At 35.3% G+C, this 22,501-nt stretch overlaps 2 protein-coding genes across 9 annotated transcripts; both read left to right on the forward strand.

Annotated features, from left to right (window-relative positions):
- The first annotated feature begins 512 nt into the window (after positions 1 to 512).
- LOC105159446 (WW domain-containing protein) lies at positions 513 to 7,815 on the forward strand. 2 transcript variants are annotated; one of them, XM_011076515.3, is made up of 14 exons: positions 513 to 611; positions 1,512 to 1,877; positions 1,962 to 1,996; positions 2,090 to 2,168; positions 2,285 to 2,363; positions 3,040 to 3,123; positions 3,198 to 3,370; positions 3,631 to 3,687; positions 4,178 to 4,331; positions 4,911 to 5,130; positions 5,922 to 6,035; positions 6,544 to 6,669; positions 6,814 to 6,865; positions 7,244 to 7,815. In XM_011076515.3, the coding sequence occupies exons 2-14, from the start codon at positions 1,515 to 1,517 to the stop codon at positions 7,394 to 7,396; spliced, it is 1,689 nt and encodes a 562-aa protein (XP_011074817.1). In that variant the 5' UTR covers positions 513 to 611; positions 1,512 to 1,514; the 3' UTR covers positions 7,397 to 7,815. The 2 variants fall into 2 exon arrangements, with proteins under 2 accessions (XP_011074817.1, XP_011074818.1); XM_011076516.3 differs by lacking the exon at positions 513 to 611 and adding an exon at positions 645 to 682.
- A 1,041-nt stretch (positions 7,816 to 8,856) lies between these two features.
- On the forward strand, positions 8,857 to 21,145 carry SECA2 (Preprotein translocase SecA family protein). Of its 7 annotated transcripts, none has more exons than XM_011076520.3 (33): positions 8,859 to 9,136; positions 9,329 to 9,463; positions 9,557 to 9,626; positions 9,807 to 9,871; positions 10,285 to 10,405; positions 10,693 to 10,784; positions 11,328 to 11,393; positions 11,572 to 11,636; positions 11,718 to 11,805; positions 12,036 to 12,101; positions 12,216 to 12,331; positions 12,590 to 12,680; positions 13,290 to 13,373; positions 13,469 to 13,561; positions 13,650 to 13,745; positions 13,835 to 13,920; positions 14,299 to 14,377; positions 14,483 to 14,596; positions 14,780 to 14,875; positions 14,947 to 15,010; positions 15,112 to 15,401; positions 15,878 to 15,933; positions 16,605 to 16,722; positions 16,846 to 16,926; positions 17,349 to 17,428; positions 18,030 to 18,084; positions 18,182 to 18,251; positions 18,373 to 18,550; positions 18,639 to 18,762; positions 19,189 to 19,263; positions 19,352 to 19,538; positions 19,924 to 20,033; positions 20,530 to 21,145. In XM_011076520.3, the coding sequence occupies exons 1-31, from the start codon at positions 8,960 to 8,962 to the stop codon at positions 19,511 to 19,513; spliced, it is 3,153 nt and encodes a 1,050-aa protein (XP_011074822.1). In that variant the 5' UTR covers positions 8,859 to 8,959; the 3' UTR covers positions 19,514 to 19,538; positions 19,924 to 20,033; positions 20,530 to 21,145. The 7 variants fall into 7 exon arrangements, with proteins under 7 accessions (XP_088734927.1, XP_088734926.1, XP_011074822.1 ...); XM_088878798.1 differs by having other exon boundaries at positions 8,860 to 9,136; positions 18,361 to 18,550; positions 19,898 to 20,033; XM_011076517.3 differs by having other exon boundaries at positions 8,860 to 9,136; positions 18,361 to 18,550.
- Positions 21,146 to 22,501: the final 1,356 nt, after the last annotated feature.

Here is a 22,501-nt window from a genome sequence, read left to right on the forward strand (position 1 = left end):
CCATAAAATTGTTTGAAATATGTTTTTTTGAAAAGCTTGTAACTCTTAAAAAAAATATATTATTCACTAGATAAAAGTACACTTACTGAAGTTGACGTGTTTTTATTAACTCCCGCAAAGTAGAAAAATTCTCTCTGCTCTTTCTAATCCTATCAGTCAAAATTTCATAGTGATTTTAGGTCTGACATATATAATAAAAAATATCTACTCAAATAATTGATAATTTTTTTTATCATTAAATATTACTATTATATAATTCTATCAAACAATATCATTTTATTATGTTAATTAATTAAAATTTCCCATACTCAATTCACATAATTAGACTTTAATAATAGTAATCAACATTTTAATGTTTTATTTTTCTCCCAAATATGGGCCATTGCCAATTCTCAGTTCAACGTAGTATGGGCTGCTAAGATAGAACACAGCCCACAAAGGGCCCAATCCAAGCAGTGACTATCGCCAAACACGCCCTTAAATACTATCATCAGAATCTTGTACTTCTTGCATCAACTGCTGTACATTCACGAGGCACTTTTATATCTCACGATTTCAAAAATTCTGTTCAGCTTCCGCGTTACCATCTTCAGGATTCCTCTTCGACTAAGGTATGCTGATTTTATGTATTTGAAGTTCCAGCTCGAAATACGTACATGTCTCTGTGTATCGCGTTGCGTTTGTGAGTTTTTGTCTATACACACACATACGCCGTATATTATATTCACATTTTTCAGTTAATCATGCCCATGTTTATTCTGGGAAATTAGTCTGCTTGCTTTCTTGCATATGTTTGAGAGTTGCTGTAAATTAAGTTTGACGAACTCTTTCTTAAATTATTTTGAATTGAGTCTCACAGGGTATGTTCAATTTGAGAATAGGTTAATGTCCTTGTATTTAATTTTCTGGTAGCTTGTTTGTTGTTTCCTGGAGTGAATATGTTGGGTCTTGTTAAATATTTTGAGTTGGTGGCTGCAATTTGGAGATAAGTTAATGTCTCGTCATTTTAATTGGCACAGGTTTTTCTGTGAAGTCTTTTTTTGTTTTTTCCTTTTCTCTTTCTTGTTTGGGTGGGTGGGGGGTTGAGCTTCTGGAAGTAAAAATATTGCAGTGGATGAAACTATGCTTGTATCATGTAACTCATATCTTGTACCATGCATGTATGTATAAACTGTGACAAAATCCTCTTTTAGAATAATAGTTTGTTCTTTTCTGATTGCTTTTGGATTGAAGGATTTGGAAGTGAGTAAAGATTTGCGGTTGAAATCATTTCAAATCCCTTTTAGTTGATTAGCTGCAAATCAATCCCCCCCCCCCCCCCCCACACACACACACACAACCCAAAAGAAAATAAAGGGAGGAGAGAGAGAGAGAGAACTGAGAGCAACAATCAGAAAAGAAAAGAAAAATAAAGCAAGAGTTGCTTTCGTGTTACTCTCAGTGTTCTATCATCACTGGATGTTCTTTGGATGATTTCCTTGCTGATACTGGAATTTTATCTAATTGTTCAGGTTATGGATAACAAGTCTGATGAGCCTGTTCCTCCAGGAACTCAATTTGTGGCTAGTTCCTTATCAGTCTCATCTTCTGACAATGCATCCTCTTTGCCTTCCATCAATACTGGGAGCAGCCTTTTTCCTCTTCCTCTTTCAAATATACCCGTCTCGCCTTCCATCGGAACTTCACATTCACTTCATATACCAACATCCCAGTCTGGTCATCCTGAATTCATCAATCCCACCAGTCAAAATGGCAAACCAGAGGTTTCTGATATGTCAGTTCTCCAGCCTCATGAGAGATCCAATGGTTCCCCCGTGCAGCTTGTGAGCAGTAATGATATTGAAGCTGCTGCTCAGAATGCTGTACTGCATGAGCAAGTATTTCTTTTTAAATAGTGGGCTTCATTGTTTAGTGTTTATACCTCACTGGTGATCTAATGTTATCTTTCTTGTCTATCCCAGGAAATTGCCACCCAAATGGTTATACAGAGTCAGAGGTTTGTGCTGAAATTTTCTTGAATAGGATGAGGTCTAAGTTGGTTACACTAGATTTAATTCAGCGTTTCTATACATATTTATGTCTGAAACAGGGAATGGAACCCTTCAACCGGACCTTCCAAGGATGGTAAAGACATTTTATCTGAGCGCCATGACCCAAATGTTCTTAAGGTGTTCACTGCATCTTGTTGACCTCCTTCATGTATTTTTTTTATTGCTATCTTTGACATTTTACAAATATTTACTTTAACTATGTTTAAGTTAATTCAATGTTCTTTAATTGGCAGGAGCATCTACTGAAAATGGCCACACAGCACCGCAGTGAAATGGCCTTAAAACGTGGCAAGCCCACTATTGGAGAGGAAGGTTGGACTCCTATGCTAAACTAATTTCTATATTTTTAAGCACATGTTTTTCATATATTATCAGAAGTGACCATATAGGGTCTTTAGATCCTGTATTTGGTGCTCATCTCTTTCATTTCAGAAGGGATGCTGTAGTTTCTGTTTGGTTGGACATTTGATATGCTAATTAGTTTTCTACAGACTAAATAAGCAACACAAGGGACATATACCCCATGGTTTTATTCTGTTCGACAATAGATGTTTTGTTGATTAGTAAAAGCGGGAAAGATCTTTGCAGTAATCAATTGATAGTTCTTGTCACTGAGCTTAATTACGGATGAAGATAATTACTTCTAGTACAATATATCGTTACTGTATTTTGGATTTAGGATGAGTGATAACTCTTGAGTGATTGCTCTGCTGGTAATATCTAGTGAAGTCTTTGCTTAGTGCGATTCAGCTTTTTTATGCTAATTCTTTTTTTTCCATACCAAATTGAGCAACTAACTTCAGATGAGGAACAGGATGATTGAAGTAACTAAAATTAAATTTATTCCTCTGGCCTAAATAGGTAAACAAACCTGTAATATGAATACCTGAATCGGGCAAGTAGTGTTCCTGATCCATATGATGATATTCATATTTGGTGGCCTTTTCTCATTCTAAGAGATATGTTTTTATGTTTAAAATCTTTGTAGGCAATTTGGAAATTGGAAATGGATATGGTGTGCCTGGTGGAGGTGCTTATTATGGTTCTTCAGTTCACAATACTGTTACCTCAGGTAAGAAAGATTATTAACCATCTTTGAGTTGCTTTCACTGGAATCGTTTGACATGGCTTCTCCTGATTATTCAGAAAGAAAAGATCTTGATGGTCAGAAGACAAGCCAAAAGCAGGCAGAGCTTAATGGTGAGTCTGGACAGAAATCAATGACAAAAGACTTACCTGAGTACCTCAAGCAAAAGCTGAGAGCAAGAGGTATCCTGAAAGATAATCAAACTGTTGACAATTCTTCTTTGTCAGAAAGTGTAAGTTGATTGTTCTCTGTTCTGTATTTTATCATCTTTCCCCTATCTAGATCCCTGGGTTTGGAAACAAAATCATGGTTATGAGGCTCCTTCTTTTGTATATTATAATTACTATTGCTAATTCCAGGTTGAATGAACAATAGATATATTATGAGCTTGGAGGAATTTTTCAAATATGATTCTTTTTAAACTTTGAGTTTCATTTATGTTTTTTACATTTCCCTGATTATTGCTAACCTGTGATTGTCTTTGGATTTTAGAGATTGGCAGCTCAGTCGCCTCAGACTGTGGCACCTGGGGATCTGCCCCCAGGATGGGTGAGTATTAGTTGCTATTCTTGTGAAAAATACTTACTGAAATTTACATGAATATGTTATTTGGACTGACAAAGCTTAACTATGTGTGTAATTATTAGCTAAACTTGGCTATTTGGGCAAATGATTACTAAATCAAGTATCATCTGTCTATTGAATGTTTTCCCATACTTTGTTATATCTTATTTTCTATTGAATTCTTATTTACACATTCAGAAGCAAGAGTTAATTTCTTAAGTTAAAATTTCATACATTTCAATTTCCCTATATTTCTCACTGCATTTGAATCACAACATGCTGAGGATGTCCCCTCTGGACTTTATCACTTACTTTTTGTTATTCATAATGTTTGGTCACTTGGTAGTAACACTGTAGTTTAAAATAGTCCAGCATTAGATTGAATGTATTGTTTTCTAAACATAATTTATCTTGTGGTTCACACAATTATTTCACCACTCATCTACTTTTTTTATCCACTTAAACCATTGTGTAGATTGAGACGAGGGACCCTGAAAGTGGTGCTGTGTTCTATTATAACGAGAGTTCAGGGAGAAGTCAGTGGGAAAGACCTTCAGATGCAGCATGTGCTCTTTTTGCAGCACCACCTCTTCTGGACGACTGGATCGAGGCATTCGATGAAACGACAGGTATACTTTTTATGTCTAAATTTTTTACTGTGGTGTATTATATTCGAAAATATAAGACAAATTGGCTGCTGTTATAGTATTTCCTCTGACTACTGGTAGTTATTCTATTATAATCTTTTTGGGTAGGTGAAAATCAAGCAATTTGATTTCGTTGTATTTCTCTTTCCCATCATACTTTTGATATTTTGTTCTTCTATTTCAGAGTTTGCAAGTATTGATGTTTTTGTATGTTATTTGACTTCCTGAGCTGCCTAGCCATTCTCTTAAACCTGAATTCTATTTTTAGGATATATCTTTAACAGATCATTTTTCTGGGTAAGTAATTTTTTGTTCCCAGTGGTATGTGGTGTTAATTTACATTAATTATTTTCTAGGCCATTTATTGTTATGGTAATTTAACTATATGATTATGTAGCTTGACTGAAGGGGATCTCTAATATAATATGTGGGATGGAGGACTGAGACCTCCTTATAGAAACACATGTACAGGGACTATATATTTCTTCAATAATTTATCCTCTTAGGTCAGAGCTACTACAGCAGCAGAGATTTTAATGTTTCAGTTATTTGTATTCTCAGGTCTAAAGTATTATTACAATAGGAAGACCAATGTGTCACAGTGGGAGGACCCAGGTGCACGGCAGCAGGTCATCTTGCAGCATTGTGACAAAATGACCGCTTCTGATGCAATGACTGGGAATTTGGGAGATCAACCATCCACTTCGCCAAAATGCATGGGATGTGGTGGGTGGGGATTGGGTCTTGTACAGTCGTGGGGCTATTGCAATCATTGCACCCGGTTTGGTTACTTCTTTTCCTATCTATTTCTGTTTCTTGTGTGTTATCCTGTGCTATACTAGTTAGGCGTTTGAGTAAAAAGCATACATGTAAGATATTTCTCCTTGGACTCAGAAGGAGAAAAAACAATTTCATTTGAAACTGTAGTTTACAATGTGATGAAGGATAACTCTCACAAACATGAGTTCGTATCCAGCCTATATTAAAAGAATGGGTTTATAGTTTGCTTAAAATTTGTATTCATCTCTTTTGTTTGGCATATCATAAAATCTCCTATGATAATACACTAATCTCCTTTCTAATTTAAAGGCAAAAAATATGTAATCCATCTCCCTAGTTTGGTATTGTCATGATGATCTTATATAAAAATATACTTATTTCCTTTAATGCAATCCTCAAGTAAAGAAACCGACCTTGTACCTATCATTACCTAGTATGAAGACTGATCGTAGTATGTATTGGCTTCATAAGTTCCACTTGTCACATGCCTAGCTTATCTTTATCACTTTTTTCTCTCTTTCTTCTGTATAAGTTTAATGCATATGTTTCTAGCCAAATAAAATTTTAATATTTGAATGCATGTAAGGTTAATATTATCCAAATCTTTTGAAACAAGGTTATGTGACTCCATCCACAATTGAATTTTGTCCAACTTGACTTGAAGAGGTTTAGTTTTCTGGGTTTTTATATTGTATTTTTATTCCTTAAGTAAAGGATAGCTATCTTGGCAAGTGACATCACATACACAAGAGTTGTGTATCAGATGTTTGAGCAGTTATACTATCTATGCAGACTTTACAATCTTCCACAAAGTCAATATGTATCAGCATCTGCAGAAAGCCATCAGCGTCCCGCTGCTGCTGCCAGAAATCAGGGGGATTCAGAGAAGAAGTTTACCAAACAGAGGTATGTTTCCTCTAAATTAATGCTAAGCATGCTTTGGAAGTAGATTCCATGGCTTGTTGGAGCTGTTCTTTTATGATTTAAAAACTATTATTAGGGGGTCTGGGAGTCCGGCCCCGGATAATACTAGAGTTGATGTGTTGAACTCTTTTGGAGCTTACCATACATCAATGGATAGGATTGTTCTACTACCTGGAGTAGTATGGCCTCCTACAACTACAGGTTTCTGAGCACCAACATATTCTCTCTTCTGAAGGCGAAAATGACATTGGTAATTGGGCAATAAGTTGAATGATGATACTCTAAACTTGAAAAGTGAAGCTAATGATGAGAAAAACAGATAGGGAAAAGCCGCATTTGTGTGTTTACTTCTTGTTCTGTACTAGCAGTGCATTAGACACACTCAATATGAATGCTGTCTCAGTGGCTTCATTCGACAAGCTCGTAGATGAAAGAAGTGCTTACATGGTACTTATTTGGAGTTGTCATAATTCTAGACTGGGATTTACAGGTCTGATATGAAACCTCCACTTGGAAGAGGCTATAAAAAGGAACATAAGAAGCGAGGATATAGTGAAGATGATGAATTGGACCCTATGGACCCAAGTTCCTATTCGGATGCTCCTCGTGGTGGCTGGTATGTTACTTCTCTCAACATATTAATAATCTTAGTGGGAAGGGCTACAACAGCTTGAAATGGTCTCTGTATAACCGTAAGTTATTGTAAGATCTGCATTAATGGTCTGTAGCCTGCAATGTTAATTTGCTGTTGATTTTACAGGGTTGTAGGCCTTAAAGGAGTTCAACCAAGAGCAGCGGATACCACTGCTACGGTATGTTATCACCTTCATTTTGCATGGAGAATTCCAGTTAGAGCATATACAAAGTGAAAATAAAGAAGAACAGTAAAATGAGAACCAAGATTGATGCATAATGTGTAACTGTTTCCGATCCTCTAATCTTCCAAGGGATATAAAAAATACTAAGGGACTGATTTTGCAGGTTTATGTCTTACTTTGTGGTTTACTTTCTTTGCCATACTTCTGTTTGCAAAAAATCCATTTTCAATCAGTTTGCTGGCGGCTGTGTTCAAATTTTCATTTTCAATCAATCTGTTGGAAAATGACTCCTCTACATTACATTCTGACCTTCGTCGAGTAGGATTCCTTTTGTTTAATAACGTATTTTGTGCTGGAAACTTCAAATTCCAGGGTCCTCTTTTTCAGCAGCGTCCTTACCCATCACCTGGGGCAGTCTTACGTAAAAATGCTGAAATTGCTTCACAAAAGAAAAGTAAGAATTCTTTTTATGCTCCAATATCCAAGAGAGGAGATGGAAGCGATGGACTTGGTGATGCTGACTGAGTGAGGCAACATATTGACAAACTTGGCAGTGGTCTCCCATCTACAACTTCTCTTAAGCTGATGGAAAGAAGCATGACCAAAAATACACTACTTATACTGTGTTCAGGTGTGAAGGTGAGCTATGATGTTAAGTTGAAGTAGCAACATTATTTGGTGTTAGTGAAGCATTGGGGCATGATTCAGCATAATGTTTTCCTACGAGCTAAAAAGATGGTAATTTCTACTGCAGCATAGTTGTTCTGATTACTGTCTATGAACAGATGCGGTGGACATAAAACATGAGTATGAGCATAAGATTATGAAATACGGTGCAGTTTTTGTTATTTACAAGTGTTCAGATAAATTAGTCTGTATCCGTTCTTTCTTCAACAAATGCAGGAATAAGTGCATCCCTTCTATATTAATTAGACATATGGAAATTTATTTTTGAGTGTTGATTGAACATGTTTGATCGCAGGGACATACATTTTTAGCTAGAAAGATGAATATCAAAATTAAAAAATACTGCGCCAGTGTTGGATTATTCTTTTACTTTATTCTTATTCGTCATTTTAATTTGCATTGACAAAATGTTTCAATAAATTGAAATAAGTGTGATTAATAGTCTTCATGGATTCATGTGATTAGTTTCCTTCAGTTTGAATTTCAATCCTATTTCAGCGACACAAATTACTTCTGAAAAAGATTATGAAATAATGAGGTGGCTATCAATTTTGTGATATCTTAATCTAAGTATTTGATTTTTAAGTATTAAATTCGTTCATCTCAATTAATTTTAATTATATTTATCAATTTAGGAGAGTACTAGAATTTCTGCAAAGTAAAAGGGTAATATATATAATGGGTTCCTCGATTTGCTACAATTATTAAGTATCATTTTTTATTTGAAAAATTATAAATATTTTCTATAATTAATGGCTTGTTAACAAATATGTCTTATATTGGGTTGCTATAATGAATATTTGTTAGACGGTTATTAATCTTATGATTAATTATATTTAAATGCTTTTTAAAAATATAAAATTATATTTTCCTTCAAATGAGTTTCATAATTACATGTACACCCTTCTAAAAAAATATATAATGATGATAAACTAACTTCATATATTTATATATATTGCGATTATAATATACATGAAATGACAAATAAGAATTAAAATTAAAAATTTTTATAATTACGTCAATAATTTTATTCAAATTCTAATTAAAGAGAATTAGATATAAATAAAAATTTTTTAGAAGGATTGTAAGAGTAATTTCAAAATCTCTTTAAGAAAAAGTGTAATTCGTATTTCTAAAAAGAATTTAAGTATAATTAACTTTTAATTTTTATAAACTATCTATAACTCTTTGAATAATAAATATATTTATAACTACAGCAAAACTAGTGAAAATCAGTTATAATTTACCTAAATAAATGTATGTATATATATATATGTAGTAAACAGCTACTAACATCATTTTTATTTTTGGAAAAATAAATAGAAGACCATTTTACATTACAAAATTTAAAAAATGAGACCTTAGCAAAGCCCAGCAGCTCTTCACCAACGTACAACTCCAATGGCCTCCGCCACCTCCTCCTCCGTCTTCCTCCTTCCGCCACAGCTACTGGGCCGCCGTCAAAGTACAAGCCTCCCATGCACCAAAACCATCTCTTTCCCGCCACTCCCCCTTCCTCCTCTCACTATTAGGAGGCGCCGCCGGTTCACTCCCTCTCCCATCTCTTCATCGTTGAAGGTAAAATTTGACAGACTGCTCTTGTCCTCCCTCTTTTCTTCTTCTTCTTTATATGTCTTGGTTAAGTTATTAATCTTCTGGTCCTTATCCTTCTAAAAATTTAATCTTTAGGATAAAAACGGCATGGGTAAGAAATATTCTTACACTTCTCCGTTTGCGGGGTTTTCTTACTTATATCGTTAACATTGATAGGAAAAAATCGGTGGGATTAGAAAAACATGGAGTGACTTGAGTAGCTTGAACTATTGGGTGGTTAAGGATTATTACAGACTCGTGAGTTCCGTAAATTCGCTGGAACCCCACATTCAGAAGCTCTCAGATGAACAGGTTTTTCTCTACTTTAATATTTCTCCGATGGGTTTTTCAGTCAGTATTATTTGGAAATGTTTTTTATCACTTCTCTTCATTTTTTTCTTGTAGTTGAGAGCCAAGACTGGGGAATTTCGCCAGCGGTTGATACAGGGAGCCGCTCTAGCTGATATTCAAGCTGGTATGTGATGTACTTATCTATTTCTGGCGACTTTTGGTTATTAACCCAATTTCTTCGTGGCTTTAGTTTCAAAACTTTAAACACATTTTGCTGCCCCGCTTTTCCGGGTCTTTGTAGATTTATTAATTTTACTTTCGTAACTTAGTTTTTTATTCATTCCATAATGCATTTTTTTGGTAGGGGCATTTGCTGTAGTTCGTGAAGCTGCAAAAAGGAAGCTTGGAATGCGCCATTTTGATGTTCAGGTTTCTCATACATACACAATCAGACATCATTATTTTTGTGTGTGTAAAAGACAGAAAGGGATATGTAGACTTTTCCGACATTCTTGGTCTTTAGATACAGAGAGAAGCAAGAATTTGAAAAGTTATCTGCTTTGCCCTTAAAAATACTATGGAGCAAGCTCATTAGTTTAACTGGAATCTTGTTTTTTTCATTGTAAGTTTTCTTGTAATTAAGTTGGCAGTTGGTGTGCTGCGGCTTGAATGCATATGCTTTTGGCAACGTGTGGTTTAGTTTATGGATGCAGTAATAGTGTTCTTTACACTTTAGAAACTCAAGTTCACAAAATCTAATATATAGAATGATTGTTAGATAGTGTATTATAATTGATATCAAAAACCAAGGCACTTCATTATCTGAAACGTTCTAACTTCAGATTATTGGTGGAGCTGTGCTTCATGATGGGTCGATTGCGGAGATGAAAACTGGGGAAGGGAAAACCTTAGTTTCCACTTTAGCAGCTTATCTCAATGCTCTGAGTGGGGAGGGTGTTCATGGTATGTCGTTCAGTTGTTTTACTAATATAAAAATGCGGCAATGCTAAGTGTTAGGCCAGGCTGGTGTTAAAAAATTAGATCGTGCAGATGTTGGTTTTGGATGATCTAAATGTCATTGGTTTAATATGCATGTCTTGTTTTTGTGTTGTTTTTCTTCTTTAACTGCACACTTGAACACTGTCAGGATTGAATGAACCATTGGGAATAGCTTATGGGATGTTGCATATGTTTGATTTATTTGGTCTTTGGTAGGTCCTAGACCTCTTAACATGTACTCTCTCTGGCAGTGGTTACAGTAAATGATTACCTTGCTCAACGCGATGCTGAATGGATGGGTCGTGTGCATCGTTTCCTAGGTCTCTCAGTTGGACTTATCCAAGTAACTTTCTACAAGACCCTATTTATTGTGTCTCCAGTAGGCAGAAAACGGCTCATAGGGAAATTTTGCTCTAAAAATCATCATTTTCTCTATGTTCTTCTGAAATTCAGTTTTCATGTAAGAGGGCTGGTAAGCGACAATGTTGAAACTAATATGAAAGAAGGTAAAGATAACATAAAGAAGTGATATCTATATATTGTCTTATGGGTAAATATCTCATAACATAGCTTTGTGTAAAGTGTTCCCGCATAGTTGTTTGCAAATTAATACTCACATGTCAATTTAGCTCTTATGCTAAATTTTATGAAGTAATATATGATGTTTGTACGGTCCACCCCCAAACCAGTCATAGAGTTGAGTGTTGTGAGGTTTTTCTACATGCTTGAATGTTGTACCTAGAGGACCATGGATGAAGAAAAATGTATAGCACTTTGAATATACATTGACAAGAAAGAGGACTTTCAGTTTGTTTTCAGATATCCAATTGCACACATTAGATATTGACAACTGATGGGTGTCACAATCTGGTTGATGTCTGTGCAGAGAGGGATGACACCTGAGGAGCGAAGATCAAACTATCAATGTGACATTACATACACTAATAATTCGGTACGTTTTCAAATGCTTCCGTGCAGTACGCTAACAAATTATTGCTGCTTGCATACTTTTTCTAGATAAATGTATTGGTGCTATTGCATTCTTTAATTTGCATTTGCAGTTAATTTGTAGTTCAGGTTCTTAGTTTTACAACCGCAACCTATGTTTTCTTTCCTTCTTTATGCCCCAGGAACTTGGATTTGATTATTTGCGTGATAATCTTTCTACAAGCAGCGAACAACTTGTCATGAGATGGTAACCCATCAGTCTTTGTGCTCATGATTAGATTTGGTAATCTCAAAGTTACTATTGACAAATGGTTTTATTATGAAACAGGCCAAAGCCCTTCCATTTTGCTATAGTTGATGAAGTCGATTCTGTCCTCATTGATGAAGGACGAAATCCTTTGTTGATAAGTGGTGAGGTAATTTGCATGTTTATGAGCAATACAAAAGAACATTTATTGTATTGACATTCTGAATACCTAATAGTAACCCTCCCAAAACCAAAAAGAAACAGAAAGAAAAGGAAATAGTTTGGTTTATAAGGAGATTATTTGCAGTAGCATTTGTTCAGATCCTAAAATTCAGTTAGGTTCCTCTGAAGATTATTTTTCTTTCCACCTCCTTTCTGAACTTATATTTATTTACGCAGGCAAGTAAAGATGCAGCACGATATCCAGTGGCTGCTAGAGTAGCTGAGTTGCTCATACGAGGGCTTGTGGGTGTCAATTTTAACCTTTTTTTAATCACCTCAGAGATTTTTCACTTTTCCTCAGTAAGTTGTATGATAGAATATGTAGAATTATATTAACAATTTCAGTTTAATTGACAGCATTACAATGTTGAGCTTAAGGATAATTCTGTGGAGCTCACTGAGGAAGGAATAGTACTGGCTGAGATGGCGTTAGAAACAAATGACTTATGGGATGAGAATGACCCTTGGGCTAGGTGCACATTTTCATATTTCTCATTTGTTATCTTTTCCATTTTCTTTTTAAGAAGCTGCAGAAATTGTTTAACAACTTCTGCGTATTCCCCTTATATTTGAATTCCTTGTGCCTGTTGGGCCTCCTGTGATAGTTTCGTTTTATTCTTTGTGCACAGACAAACTAAAACAATTAAGCCAAATTTGTGCTGCTTAGTATGTAATCCTAACCTTATTCTCTGAACATTCTAATTCTCAAATATTTCATTTTAATGCCGCAGGTTTGTTTTAAATGCATTAAAAGCCAAAGAATTCTACCGCCGAGATGTGCAATACATTGTTCGAAATGGAAAGGCTCTTATAATCAATGAGGTATCTTTCCACTGATGAAGTATCCCCAGTTAATTTGGTCAGCTGTTATCTGTTCTTAATATGATTGTAGAAAAGGACTATGGCATACTATATGATGTTTGCATCCACTTATATGCATAACTATAAGAGAACTACCTGATAATTTTAAGTGGTGAACACCTCTTGGGCGGAATGCAGCACTCATATTGTGCTTTCTTTTACCTGAAAAAACACGTAGAGAGATTGGTTGACTGTGCTGGACAAGTTATGAACAAGTTAACAAAGAGTCTCTGATTGGGAATTCCCCCCAGTTAAGCTGTCTCAGTTGAATTTTTCCAAACATATAGTCTTGTGGGGAATTTCTTCTAATTTTAATTGGCTACTTCTGCCAGTAGTAAAGTTGACACAAGTACATACAATCAACAGGAGTTAGGATTTAGTTGCATAATTATTGGCACATTCTTTGGTTTAACTTACTAGTCCAAAAATGGGTCCTTGTACTAAAACTGTGCTGGTTTGAGCTGTTGCTAGTATTTTGTTCTGGCATAATTTTTTTAACATGTCTTCTTGTAGAATGACCTATTTTGTTCCTCTGATGTGCAAGTATTTTTTTTTTTTTTTTCTTTTCAGTTGACTGGTAGAGTAGAAGAAAAAAGACGATGGTCTGAGGGCATCCATCAGGCGGTGGAGGCCAAAGAAGGGCTCAAGATCCAGGTTTCAAGTTGGCTAGGTTTCTTTGACTTTCTTTTCATAATTTTGCTTTACACTATGTAATCTCTTATAAATTCAATCTTTCTGGAATTTGTTAGGCTGATTCTGTTGTTGTGGCACAAATTACTTACCAATCACTATTCAAACTATATCCCAAGCTTTCAGGGATGACTGGGACTGCCAAAACTGAGGTAGGTGCATATTCATAGACGCAACTGTTTCCATGATGCTTGAAGAGTATTACTTTTTCTTGTCAAAGCTTGCTCCTTTCTACTGTAGGAGAAGGAATTCTTGAAAATGTTTCAAATGCCAGTAATCGAAGTGCCCACAAATATGCCAAACATTCGTAAAGATTTACCAATTCAGGCATTTGCAGTAAGAAAATAAACTCTGCCAACCTTTTTTAATTCTCCTAGATGGCAACCATATTACTTATTCATGTTTTGAATGGTGTATGGTCTTAGACAGCTCGAGGAAAATGGGAATATGTTCGTGCGGAAATCGAGTATATGTTTAGGCTTGGCCGGCCCGTATTGGTTGGGACTACTAGGTAATTATGTCTCATTTTCTTCCAAGTTGGGTCTATTTAAATGCCAACTCATTTGAAAGTAAGATAAGTCTAGGTTTTAAAGCTTAAGGTTTATACAATGCTATGGGATGCTTTAATTGCATTGAGTAGCCTTATTATTCTGCCATGTGGAAGAAATTTGAGTTAGACAAGTAACTTGTTTACTATGTTTCTTTTATATTCTTATTCTTTCCTCATTGATCATTCTAAGAACTTATAGGTTGACTTCTTTATTGGCACTAAAGCTAGCTTTATTGTGGTTATAGGATACGCATTCAAATTCATTTTTGTTCCCCGTTGATGTTGCATCTTAACACAGATGTTAGCAGTACTCATCGTGGTTTTCAATCATTGATGCAGTGTTGAAAATTCTGAACATCTCTCTGCTTTGTTGAGGGAAAGAAATATACCCCACAATGTCCTTAATGCACGCCCAAAGGTTATATACTTGATCTATTTTGAGTGACATTATGGCCTTTAGATTCATTTTTATTTATTTCCTTCTGTGTATATCTCCATGGACCTTAACAATTTATCTTTGTAGTATGCCGCTAGAGAAGCTGAGATTGTGGCCCAGGCAGGTAGAAAACATGCAATTACTTTGTCAACAAATATGGCTGGCCGAGGAACTGACATTATCCTAGGAGGAAATCCAAAGGTAGATCTTGTTTAGGTGTTCTTATCGAGAGTGGTAATTTGGTAATGTTACTCTTGGGAAGGGATTTTTTTTTATCTTCTTTTAAACCTTTTCTTGAGTTCCCTTTTTTGTTGGACGTTATTGTAGTTTTGAACATATTTTGCTATTCAAAGAAGAGTCAGATTTTCATTGTCTCTTCATCAGATGCTCGCTAAAGAAATCTTGGAGGACACTTTGCTTTCATCTCTCACACAGAATGTTCCTGATGTTGAAATTGATTCAGCGACAAGTTCTGAAAAGGTGATAACTGATTTTTCCATGAAGAAAATGGCAATATCTGTATTACGACCTAAAGTGTTTTTTTCATGCAGGTCTTATCTAAGGTGATGGTTGGTCCAGCATCATTAGGCTTACTAGCTAAGACAGCTCTCATGTGTTAGTATCATTATTTGATTACTAACTTTCAACTTTCATATTTGCTTTTTCTCCTTGTTTCATTAATATTCTTAACTGAAACTTTTTTGTTAATAATACAGCTAAATATGTATGCAAAAGCGAGGGTAAGAGATGGACTTATGACGAGGCAAGAAATATGATTTCAGAGTCTATCGAATTAAGCCAGTCAATGGAATCAACAGAGTTGCAGAAGCTTGTAAATGAGCAGACAGAGATGTACCCTCTTGGTCCATCTATAGCTCTTGCTTATCTATCAGTTCTAAAGGAATGTGAATCTCACTGTTGTAATGAAGGGTTAGAGGTGAAAAAGCTCGGAGGTCTTCATGTGATCGGAACTTCTTTACATGAGTCGCGGAGGATTGATAACCAGGTGATTCTTCATTGTTTTAATCTTTAAATGGAAAGAATATATCGCCTGATATTGGAGGGTAAGATGATATTTCTCAATTTCTGACTCTTAGTACGGAGAAAATAACAAAGATAGTTTTAGATTAAAAGAAAGAATTAATAGGTTAACCATGGTGGAGTTTGTGTTGTGGGTTCTTGGGAGAGCGGTGGTCAAATTCACGAGGGCCACTGCCTTGAGCTTATTATACATGCATAATATATATTTATAAAGAGATGCATGTATGAGGAATTTCTTGTTTGATATTTAAGTTGAAATCGGTGGACAAGCTTCTTTCCTATTTTATATTTATCTTTAACACTTGTCTGTAGAATTATCATCTTTTATTTAAACTTGGTAAAATGAGAAAAGATAGAATTAGAGTTCCAAATTCATGTTTGTTGTCTTTATATCTTGAATGAATTGGTACTGATGATGCCTAATATTATTTTCTTGACCAGCTCCGAGGCAGAGCAGGAAGGCAAGGAGATCCTGGATCAACACGGTTTATGGTGAGGTATAATTCAAATTGTTTTGTTGCTTGCCTGATGGTATTTTGTGATAGATATTCCAAAACCAGTCGCATGAAGCTGAATAAATCAAGTGACGAGGATAATATTTGAAGAGTTTTCTCAAACATAATTTTCAGAATCATTTGGTGCAGCAAGGTTTCAGGAAAAGAAGGGGTTATAATGGAAATACAGAAAGAAACTTTAGAAGTTGCCTTTAGGAAGCTGGATACGCGACAAATAGTTTTATCTCATTTCTTGTTTTTGGCCATCACTTCCTCTTACCCTTTTACTTTACCCCGAACAAGATGTTGCACTTCAATATTCATATCTACTGGATGTCAACTTATATTTGGATCATGAAACAAAAATTAAGAAACTTCAATCCTTTACTTAAACCTGCTTTACGAGGATTTGCATAAACTGTGTCTTTAATATGTGTAAAACAAAGATATTAATTGTTCAAATTTAAAATAATTTACGTAAATTCTTGTAGAAACTTGTTTGCACATGACTTGGAAGGAGATTGGTGAATACTTAAGATATAATCTACTGGACCAGCTTCCTAGCATGATAACTAAGTAGATTGGTATTAAAATGACTTGCATCTTCATTGCAGCTCTAAACTTTTGGCATGTGCTATGATTATCTCATTGCTACTTATGACCTTATTTAACAGTTTGCAGGATGAGATGTTTCAGAAGTTCAATTTTGACACTGAGTGGGCAGTAAAACTTATTTCTAGAATCACAAATGATGAGGATATACCAATCGAGGGTCATTCAATTGTGAAACAGGTATGGTTTATGCCATTGGATATATATTTGTCCTTGTGCTGAACATCCTTTCCGTGCCTTTTCTTGTTGTCGATATACTTTATGTGGATTCCACTAGCTAATCCTTCTGCCATTGGGTTTCAGCTTTTGTCCCTTCAAATTAACGCTGAGAAATACTTTTTCAGCATTAGAAAGAGTCTCGTGGAGTTTGATGAAGTTTTAGAGGTAACACCTGACAGTTTTGCATATACAAATTTCCATTCCCCGGATTTCTGTTGTTTGAATTGATATAACTACTTCATTTTTTGTGGGAAAGGGAGAAGCAACTGCTTGACTTGCATTTTAAATCTAAGTAGATATTGTTTAATTATGATTTGAACCTGTCTGTATTTAAGCCATATTGTTACAATAATCAATTTATCTAGGTGATTTATAGGTAGATAACTATGTTTAACTAACTCTTCATAACAGCAGCCTGAGGCTTGTTTATTTTTTATATTAAATATCTTCGAAAAATAATAATAATAATAATAATTCGCAAAATAATAATAATAGTAATAATAATAATAATAATAATGATGATGATGCTAGAGTTGATAATTATATAATGTTGTTCTATTCAATCCGAGTTCTTATTGGCCCGGCAGGTGCAAAGAAAACATGTCTATGAGCTTCGTCAGTTGATATTAACAGGCGATTCTGACAGTTGTTCACAGCATATTTTCCAGTGAGTTACCCTTGACTTTCATGTACTTGATTTTTGAGAGCTACTGCTTAACTTTGTTACCCTTGTACTGCATTACATGTTTAATGAGCCAACCTCCACTAATAATCACACAAGTATCATGAAGTGAGTGCCAAACCGCAGAATATTGGAAATTTGATATTACTTGTCATTTGGTTGCAAAAGGTTGTCCTCAGTATTGCGCTATTCTGACGGTTGAGAACTTAGACAAATATGCATTGCTTATTGACATGTAAAAGTAGCCCGTAACTCTGATGTCAACTCATCAGATAAGAATTACAAAATGTATCAAATAAAGTTATGATTCTCTTCCCTGATCAGTCCTTTCCTATTTGAGTTCTAAAATTTCTAAAGACTGCCTCCATGACGTTGCACCTTTTGGGCACACAGGAGAACCTTCTCTCACTGAAAGAAGAAAGTGGAAGGAAACAACAAGATATATTTCGTTCATGAATATTGTTTCGGCTTTGGCTTAATTCTTTGACTGAGAACAGAGAGTTGCATATTAAACCAAATGCTTGCGAGCTGTCTGATCATAATAGGTACCTTTTAGTTTCTGCACATACTAATAAATTGTCTTTAGGTACATGCAAGCAGTGGTGGATGAAATTATTTTCAAGAATGTGGATCCTGCAAAGGTAATAAACTTCCTTAGCATACATTATTTAATGCAGTTCTTTCATTCAATTATTTTTTAATTCTTTGTCTCTCAAAGCAATATTGCGAATGTTACAGCATCCAAGCAGCTGGAGTTTGGGAAACCTTTTGAACGAATTTAATGTCATTTCTGGAAAATTGTTAAATGGTGCGTGCTTATTGTGATAACGTCGGCTAGTTCGTTTTGTCCCTGAATGCATACCGTTTTCTGCTGGTGTTAATTTATGCATGAAAACGCTAAAGCATTGGATCTTTAGACTTATTTGCAGGGGTTACTGAAGAACATTTGCTGCAATCACTCACCCAAGTTCATGGCTTGAGTTCCATTTACATTGATGAATTTCACCTTCCAAGTTTGCCTAAACCTCCAAATGCCTTTCAAGGCATCCGGATGAAGAGCTTGTCATTGAAACGCTGGCTAACAATATGTTCTGATGATTCAATGAAGTGCGTACTGCTTATGCTGTACATGTCTCGATTTCTTCGAGAATAAGGTTTCCCTAATATTGATTATTGTTTCTATGACTTCTGTCAGAGATGGGAAATTCCGGCCAACTGTTAATCTTCTTTGCAAGTACCTTGGAGATTTTTTAATTGCTTCATATCTTGATGTTATTCAAGAATCAGGCTATGACAGTGCTTATGTGAAGGAAATTGAGGTACCTACACTTCTTCTAGATGCTTATTAGTTTGAATGACATTCATGATAATCCCGTTCACAGACTATGAACTATTGGTGAAAGTTTCAAACTGCTCTTTTCCTTTATTCACTTCTATGTGTCACTTGATGCGAAGCTCCAGGCGTAGGCTCATATGTATTGCTAGGGACACAGTAGATGCTATGAACTGGTCAAATAAAAAAAGAAATAGCATTACTTAGCATGGACATATCCTTTGGCATCGTTTTCGTCCTGAAGGAATGCTTCAGCTAATTTCAGTACGACCCTTGGGCTTTCTTGTACTATTAGTGCCTCCCTTCAGACCTATATAGTTCAAGGCACGAGCCTATGTATGTTTATTAGTTTAGTTTTCTCTGGCCACCTATAAATCTGTTCTTTGTCTCAAACTATAATTTCTGCATTCAGAGGGCAGTTCTTGTGAAAACTCTTGATTGCTTCTGGAGGGATCATCTTGTGAACATGAACAGACTTAGTTCAGCGGTATACTCGATGCTTGACCAACTTCATTCCCTATTCATTTCTATAGATCCAAGTTTATTTGGATTCTACTGTTTATTGATGTCTGTAGGTGAATGTGAGAAGTTTCGGGCATAGAAATCCGCTTGAAGAATACAAAATTGATGGCTGTCGATTTTTCATTTCAATGCTTAGTGCTACACGGAGGGTAACTGTGGAATCTCTGCTGCGGTACTGGTCATCCCCTATGGAGTCTCAAGAATTATTTGTATAGAAGCATACAAATTCCTCTGCTGAAGGTACAAGCCGGTTGTTTATGTTCACCCTAATATCAAGTTTCTTGCTGACTAGGTTTCATCTCGATAATCATCACACTGGTTGGTTGACTTGCATTGTGAATCTTCTTTATATCATCGTGGGCATTGGTAATCAGCCCTTTGCAAGCATCTTGGCCTATTTAAAAAATGAATTGCCATGTTTGCTGGAATTTTGGTTAAATATGAGACATTATTTTCCACTCTTTCCTACCAACATATTTACTTGGGTAATACTTGGTGAAGACAGATTAGTTGCTTACATTACAGTTTCAGGAACTGTGATTCTTCTTCTCTATCTTTTTTCTGTCTCTATTATCTCCTAATATAGACTATGGTTGCAGTACAAAAATTGTCTGGTTGTTTGCAGGACAGATGTTAGGTTTGATGGATTATAACTTCCCCTTGCTACACATGATGGGCTTGCTCCAATTTGAGGGAATGATATTCTGTTATGCAGCGTGAGAGAATGGCATTAAGGTAAGATACTTGTTTATGCTTAGAGATGAAATTTTCACTCGACTATAAGGTCAGAAAACCCTTCTTGCTAAGCTGAACATTCCAGGCAACAAAGACCTTAGATGCAATTTGTCAAATGTGGGTAGGGTGTATAATGTCACTAATGTTGGATAGCACATTCTCAAATGGGCAATAATTTAAGGACAATATTATTGGAGGATGGAGATAAACAGAATCATGTTCCCTGGATGTTCTACTCTCGGCAAACTGTTCTCTTTCATAATCAGTTACTTGTGAATCAGACCCCTAAAGACTGATCATTGATGAATTGGCTCTTGCTGTCCTTATAGAGCTAAGACAAAGAACAAGGTTAGCTGTAAAGTGATTTTAGCAAAATAAGTGAAGTATAGAGATCATGGCTTCTCTGCTTTTCCCATTATATTCTCCATTGATATTGGTCGAGAAAGTTTTGACCAACTCGTCTAATGTCTGTTTCACTATGGTTTTCTATGGGCAGGAGTTATATCTTGGGAAGTGATCGAATCCTGTTATGGCAGCAAAAGAATTCAGCTCCATCCGTTGGAAGCAACTGACCTCAAAGAACCTAAAAATGTTGGCCACATTATCACTCAACAACTTGCTGCAGTTATGGAGAACATTATTCAATATTCCTACAGAAAACCGCTGACACTGAGCCAACTCACGTGCTTGGGCTGGATTCTTGACCAAATATCGAGATGGCAAATTGGTCGCTTGACTATTATCGAGAACTCAAGTTTTTAGCACTGTGAAACACCATACTCGTCGTATAATCTGACCCCAAACAAACAGATTTCTGATCACACTTAAGTTTCAACAGGTTTGTGATTGTACGATAACATCCGAAGATCTCCAAACCTATATATTCTATCTGGAAACGACGTGTACATTCGACACATATGTACGAGCTAATAGAAAGATCATTTGTGGTCCCTTTGTGGTGTATATGCCTGCCATCAGCACATAATAATTCACTTGGTAGAAACAAGACGAACTTATGAGATTGATTTTGTGGCCGATCATCTTTTGTTGTAAGGACAAATAAGTGTTGTTATGTCTGATTGTTATGCGTTGTGCATAAAAGTTTTCTGTCATGCTATGTTCGGTTACAACTCTTTGCCCCAAATTTGGCTACAAGAATGATTGCCTACAGGTTGGACCTCAATCTCTGCTGTTTTGGATGATTGCCAACTTGCGTTGTCTGAATCAAGAAACGGTGGTTTATAGTTAAATCGTTGGCAAATGTTCTTTCATTGGTAGTTATGATCGAACGATAATTGACAGCGGTGTATTTCGTTGTAAATTGGGATCTGTCTATTTTTTGTACGGTTAATTCACAGCTCCGCGATATGTAATTTGATATAATTATAAGTATCAATCGACTAATCCCCATTCCATTTAACAAATCTTAGACAAACCTTAGCAATTAATGGGCAATCAGTGGTGCTGTCCCATTCATAAACTTGTACGCATGTCCATGTCCGAGAGTACATAATTTAACTATGTCCGTACCAAATATTATTTTTTAGTTAATGATGATTACAGATACATCGCCCATTCCTCATCTTTTCTTCGATCACTCACCAAGTTGAAATTATTATTTACTGCATCATTATTATTATTATTCATAAACACCAAACATCATTGTGTAAACAATTGTTTGCTGTTAGTCACCCCCACAAACTGATTTTTATGGTCACCAACTGCATGAACACAATTAAGAAGTCGTGAGTTTGATTCTTACGAAATAATAGGTATTTAGTCTACTTCTGATAGTAGTATTTGTTTGCTTTGAAGTTGTTGATTGATTTAAAAATATTAATGTATTATATATTGAATGTTGTAATAATATGTTGGTTAATTTTGAAATATCGATGTTCTTTAAAAAAAAATTGCATATAGAGAGATAAATAGATTTTATCAATCACAAAAAATATTCATTAATATATTTACAGCAAGATTGCACAACTAAGAACTAATAAATCAAAACAAAAATGGGATTAATCAGTGAATAATATTCTTATCACTTGGCCCTAAGATTTCAAATTTTCGAGTAATATCGGTACGTGTTTACTTGTATGATAGCTTGTTGTTTTTTTGTATCGTTTGAACGTATTCGTTGATATGAATTATTAATATATAATTTGGATATATTCTTAAATATAAATATAATATTGAATGATGTAATGAATTAAAAAAATAATAACAGAATTAGTAGTGTGGATTATCAAAGTCAAATGAGTGAGATCTAACCAAAGCACTTTAGTTGTTTAAATTAATAACATTTTCTAATCATTGAAAGTCCTAATTAGTTTATGTTTGAATGTAATTTGGAGAGAATGAAAGAAATAGGGCAGAAATGAGTGTACATCCATCCTGGACATAATGCTCTTAAATTCTGAATTAAATTAATGCATTGATAGTAACAAGTTGGTCAGCAACATGTGGGT

This window comes from Sesamum indicum, linkage group LG3, assembly GCF_026168435.1.
Source record: "Sesamum indicum cultivar Baizhima isolate 11 linkage group LG3, ASM2616843v1, whole genome shotgun sequence".
NCBI classification, from domain to species: Eukaryota; Viridiplantae; Streptophyta; class Magnoliopsida; order Lamiales; family Pedaliaceae; genus Sesamum; species Sesamum indicum.

What these genes read in the sequence shown, in the direction of transcription:
- SECA2 (XM_088878798.1), top strand. Translation starts at nt 8,960, where the DNA reads ATGGCCTCCGCCACCTCCTCCTCCGTCTTCCTCCTTCCGCCACAGCTA. An exon ending in AGGCTCTTATAATCAATGAG is followed by an intron (nt 12,681 to 13,289) that starts GTATCTTTCCAC and finishes TTTTCTTTTCAG; the next exon opens with TTGACTGGTAGAGTAGAAGA. An exon ending in AAGAAGGGCTCAAGATCCAG is followed by an intron (nt 13,374 to 13,468) that starts GTTTCAAGTTGG and finishes GGAATTTGTTAG; the next exon opens with GCTGATTCTGTTGTTGTGGC.
- LOC105159446 (XM_011076515.3), top strand. Translation starts at nt 1,515, where the DNA reads ATGGATAACAAGTCTGATGAGCCTGTTCCTCCAGGAACTCAATTTGTG. An exon ending in GGGATCTGCCCCCAGGATGG is followed by an intron (nt 3,688 to 4,177) that starts GTGAGTATTAGT and finishes ACCATTGTGTAG; the next exon opens with ATTGAGACGAGGGACCCTGA. An exon ending in CAGCGGATACCACTGCTACG is followed by an intron (nt 6,866 to 7,243) that starts GTATGTTATCAC and finishes TTCAAATTCCAG; the next exon opens with GGTCCTCTTTTTCAGCAGCG.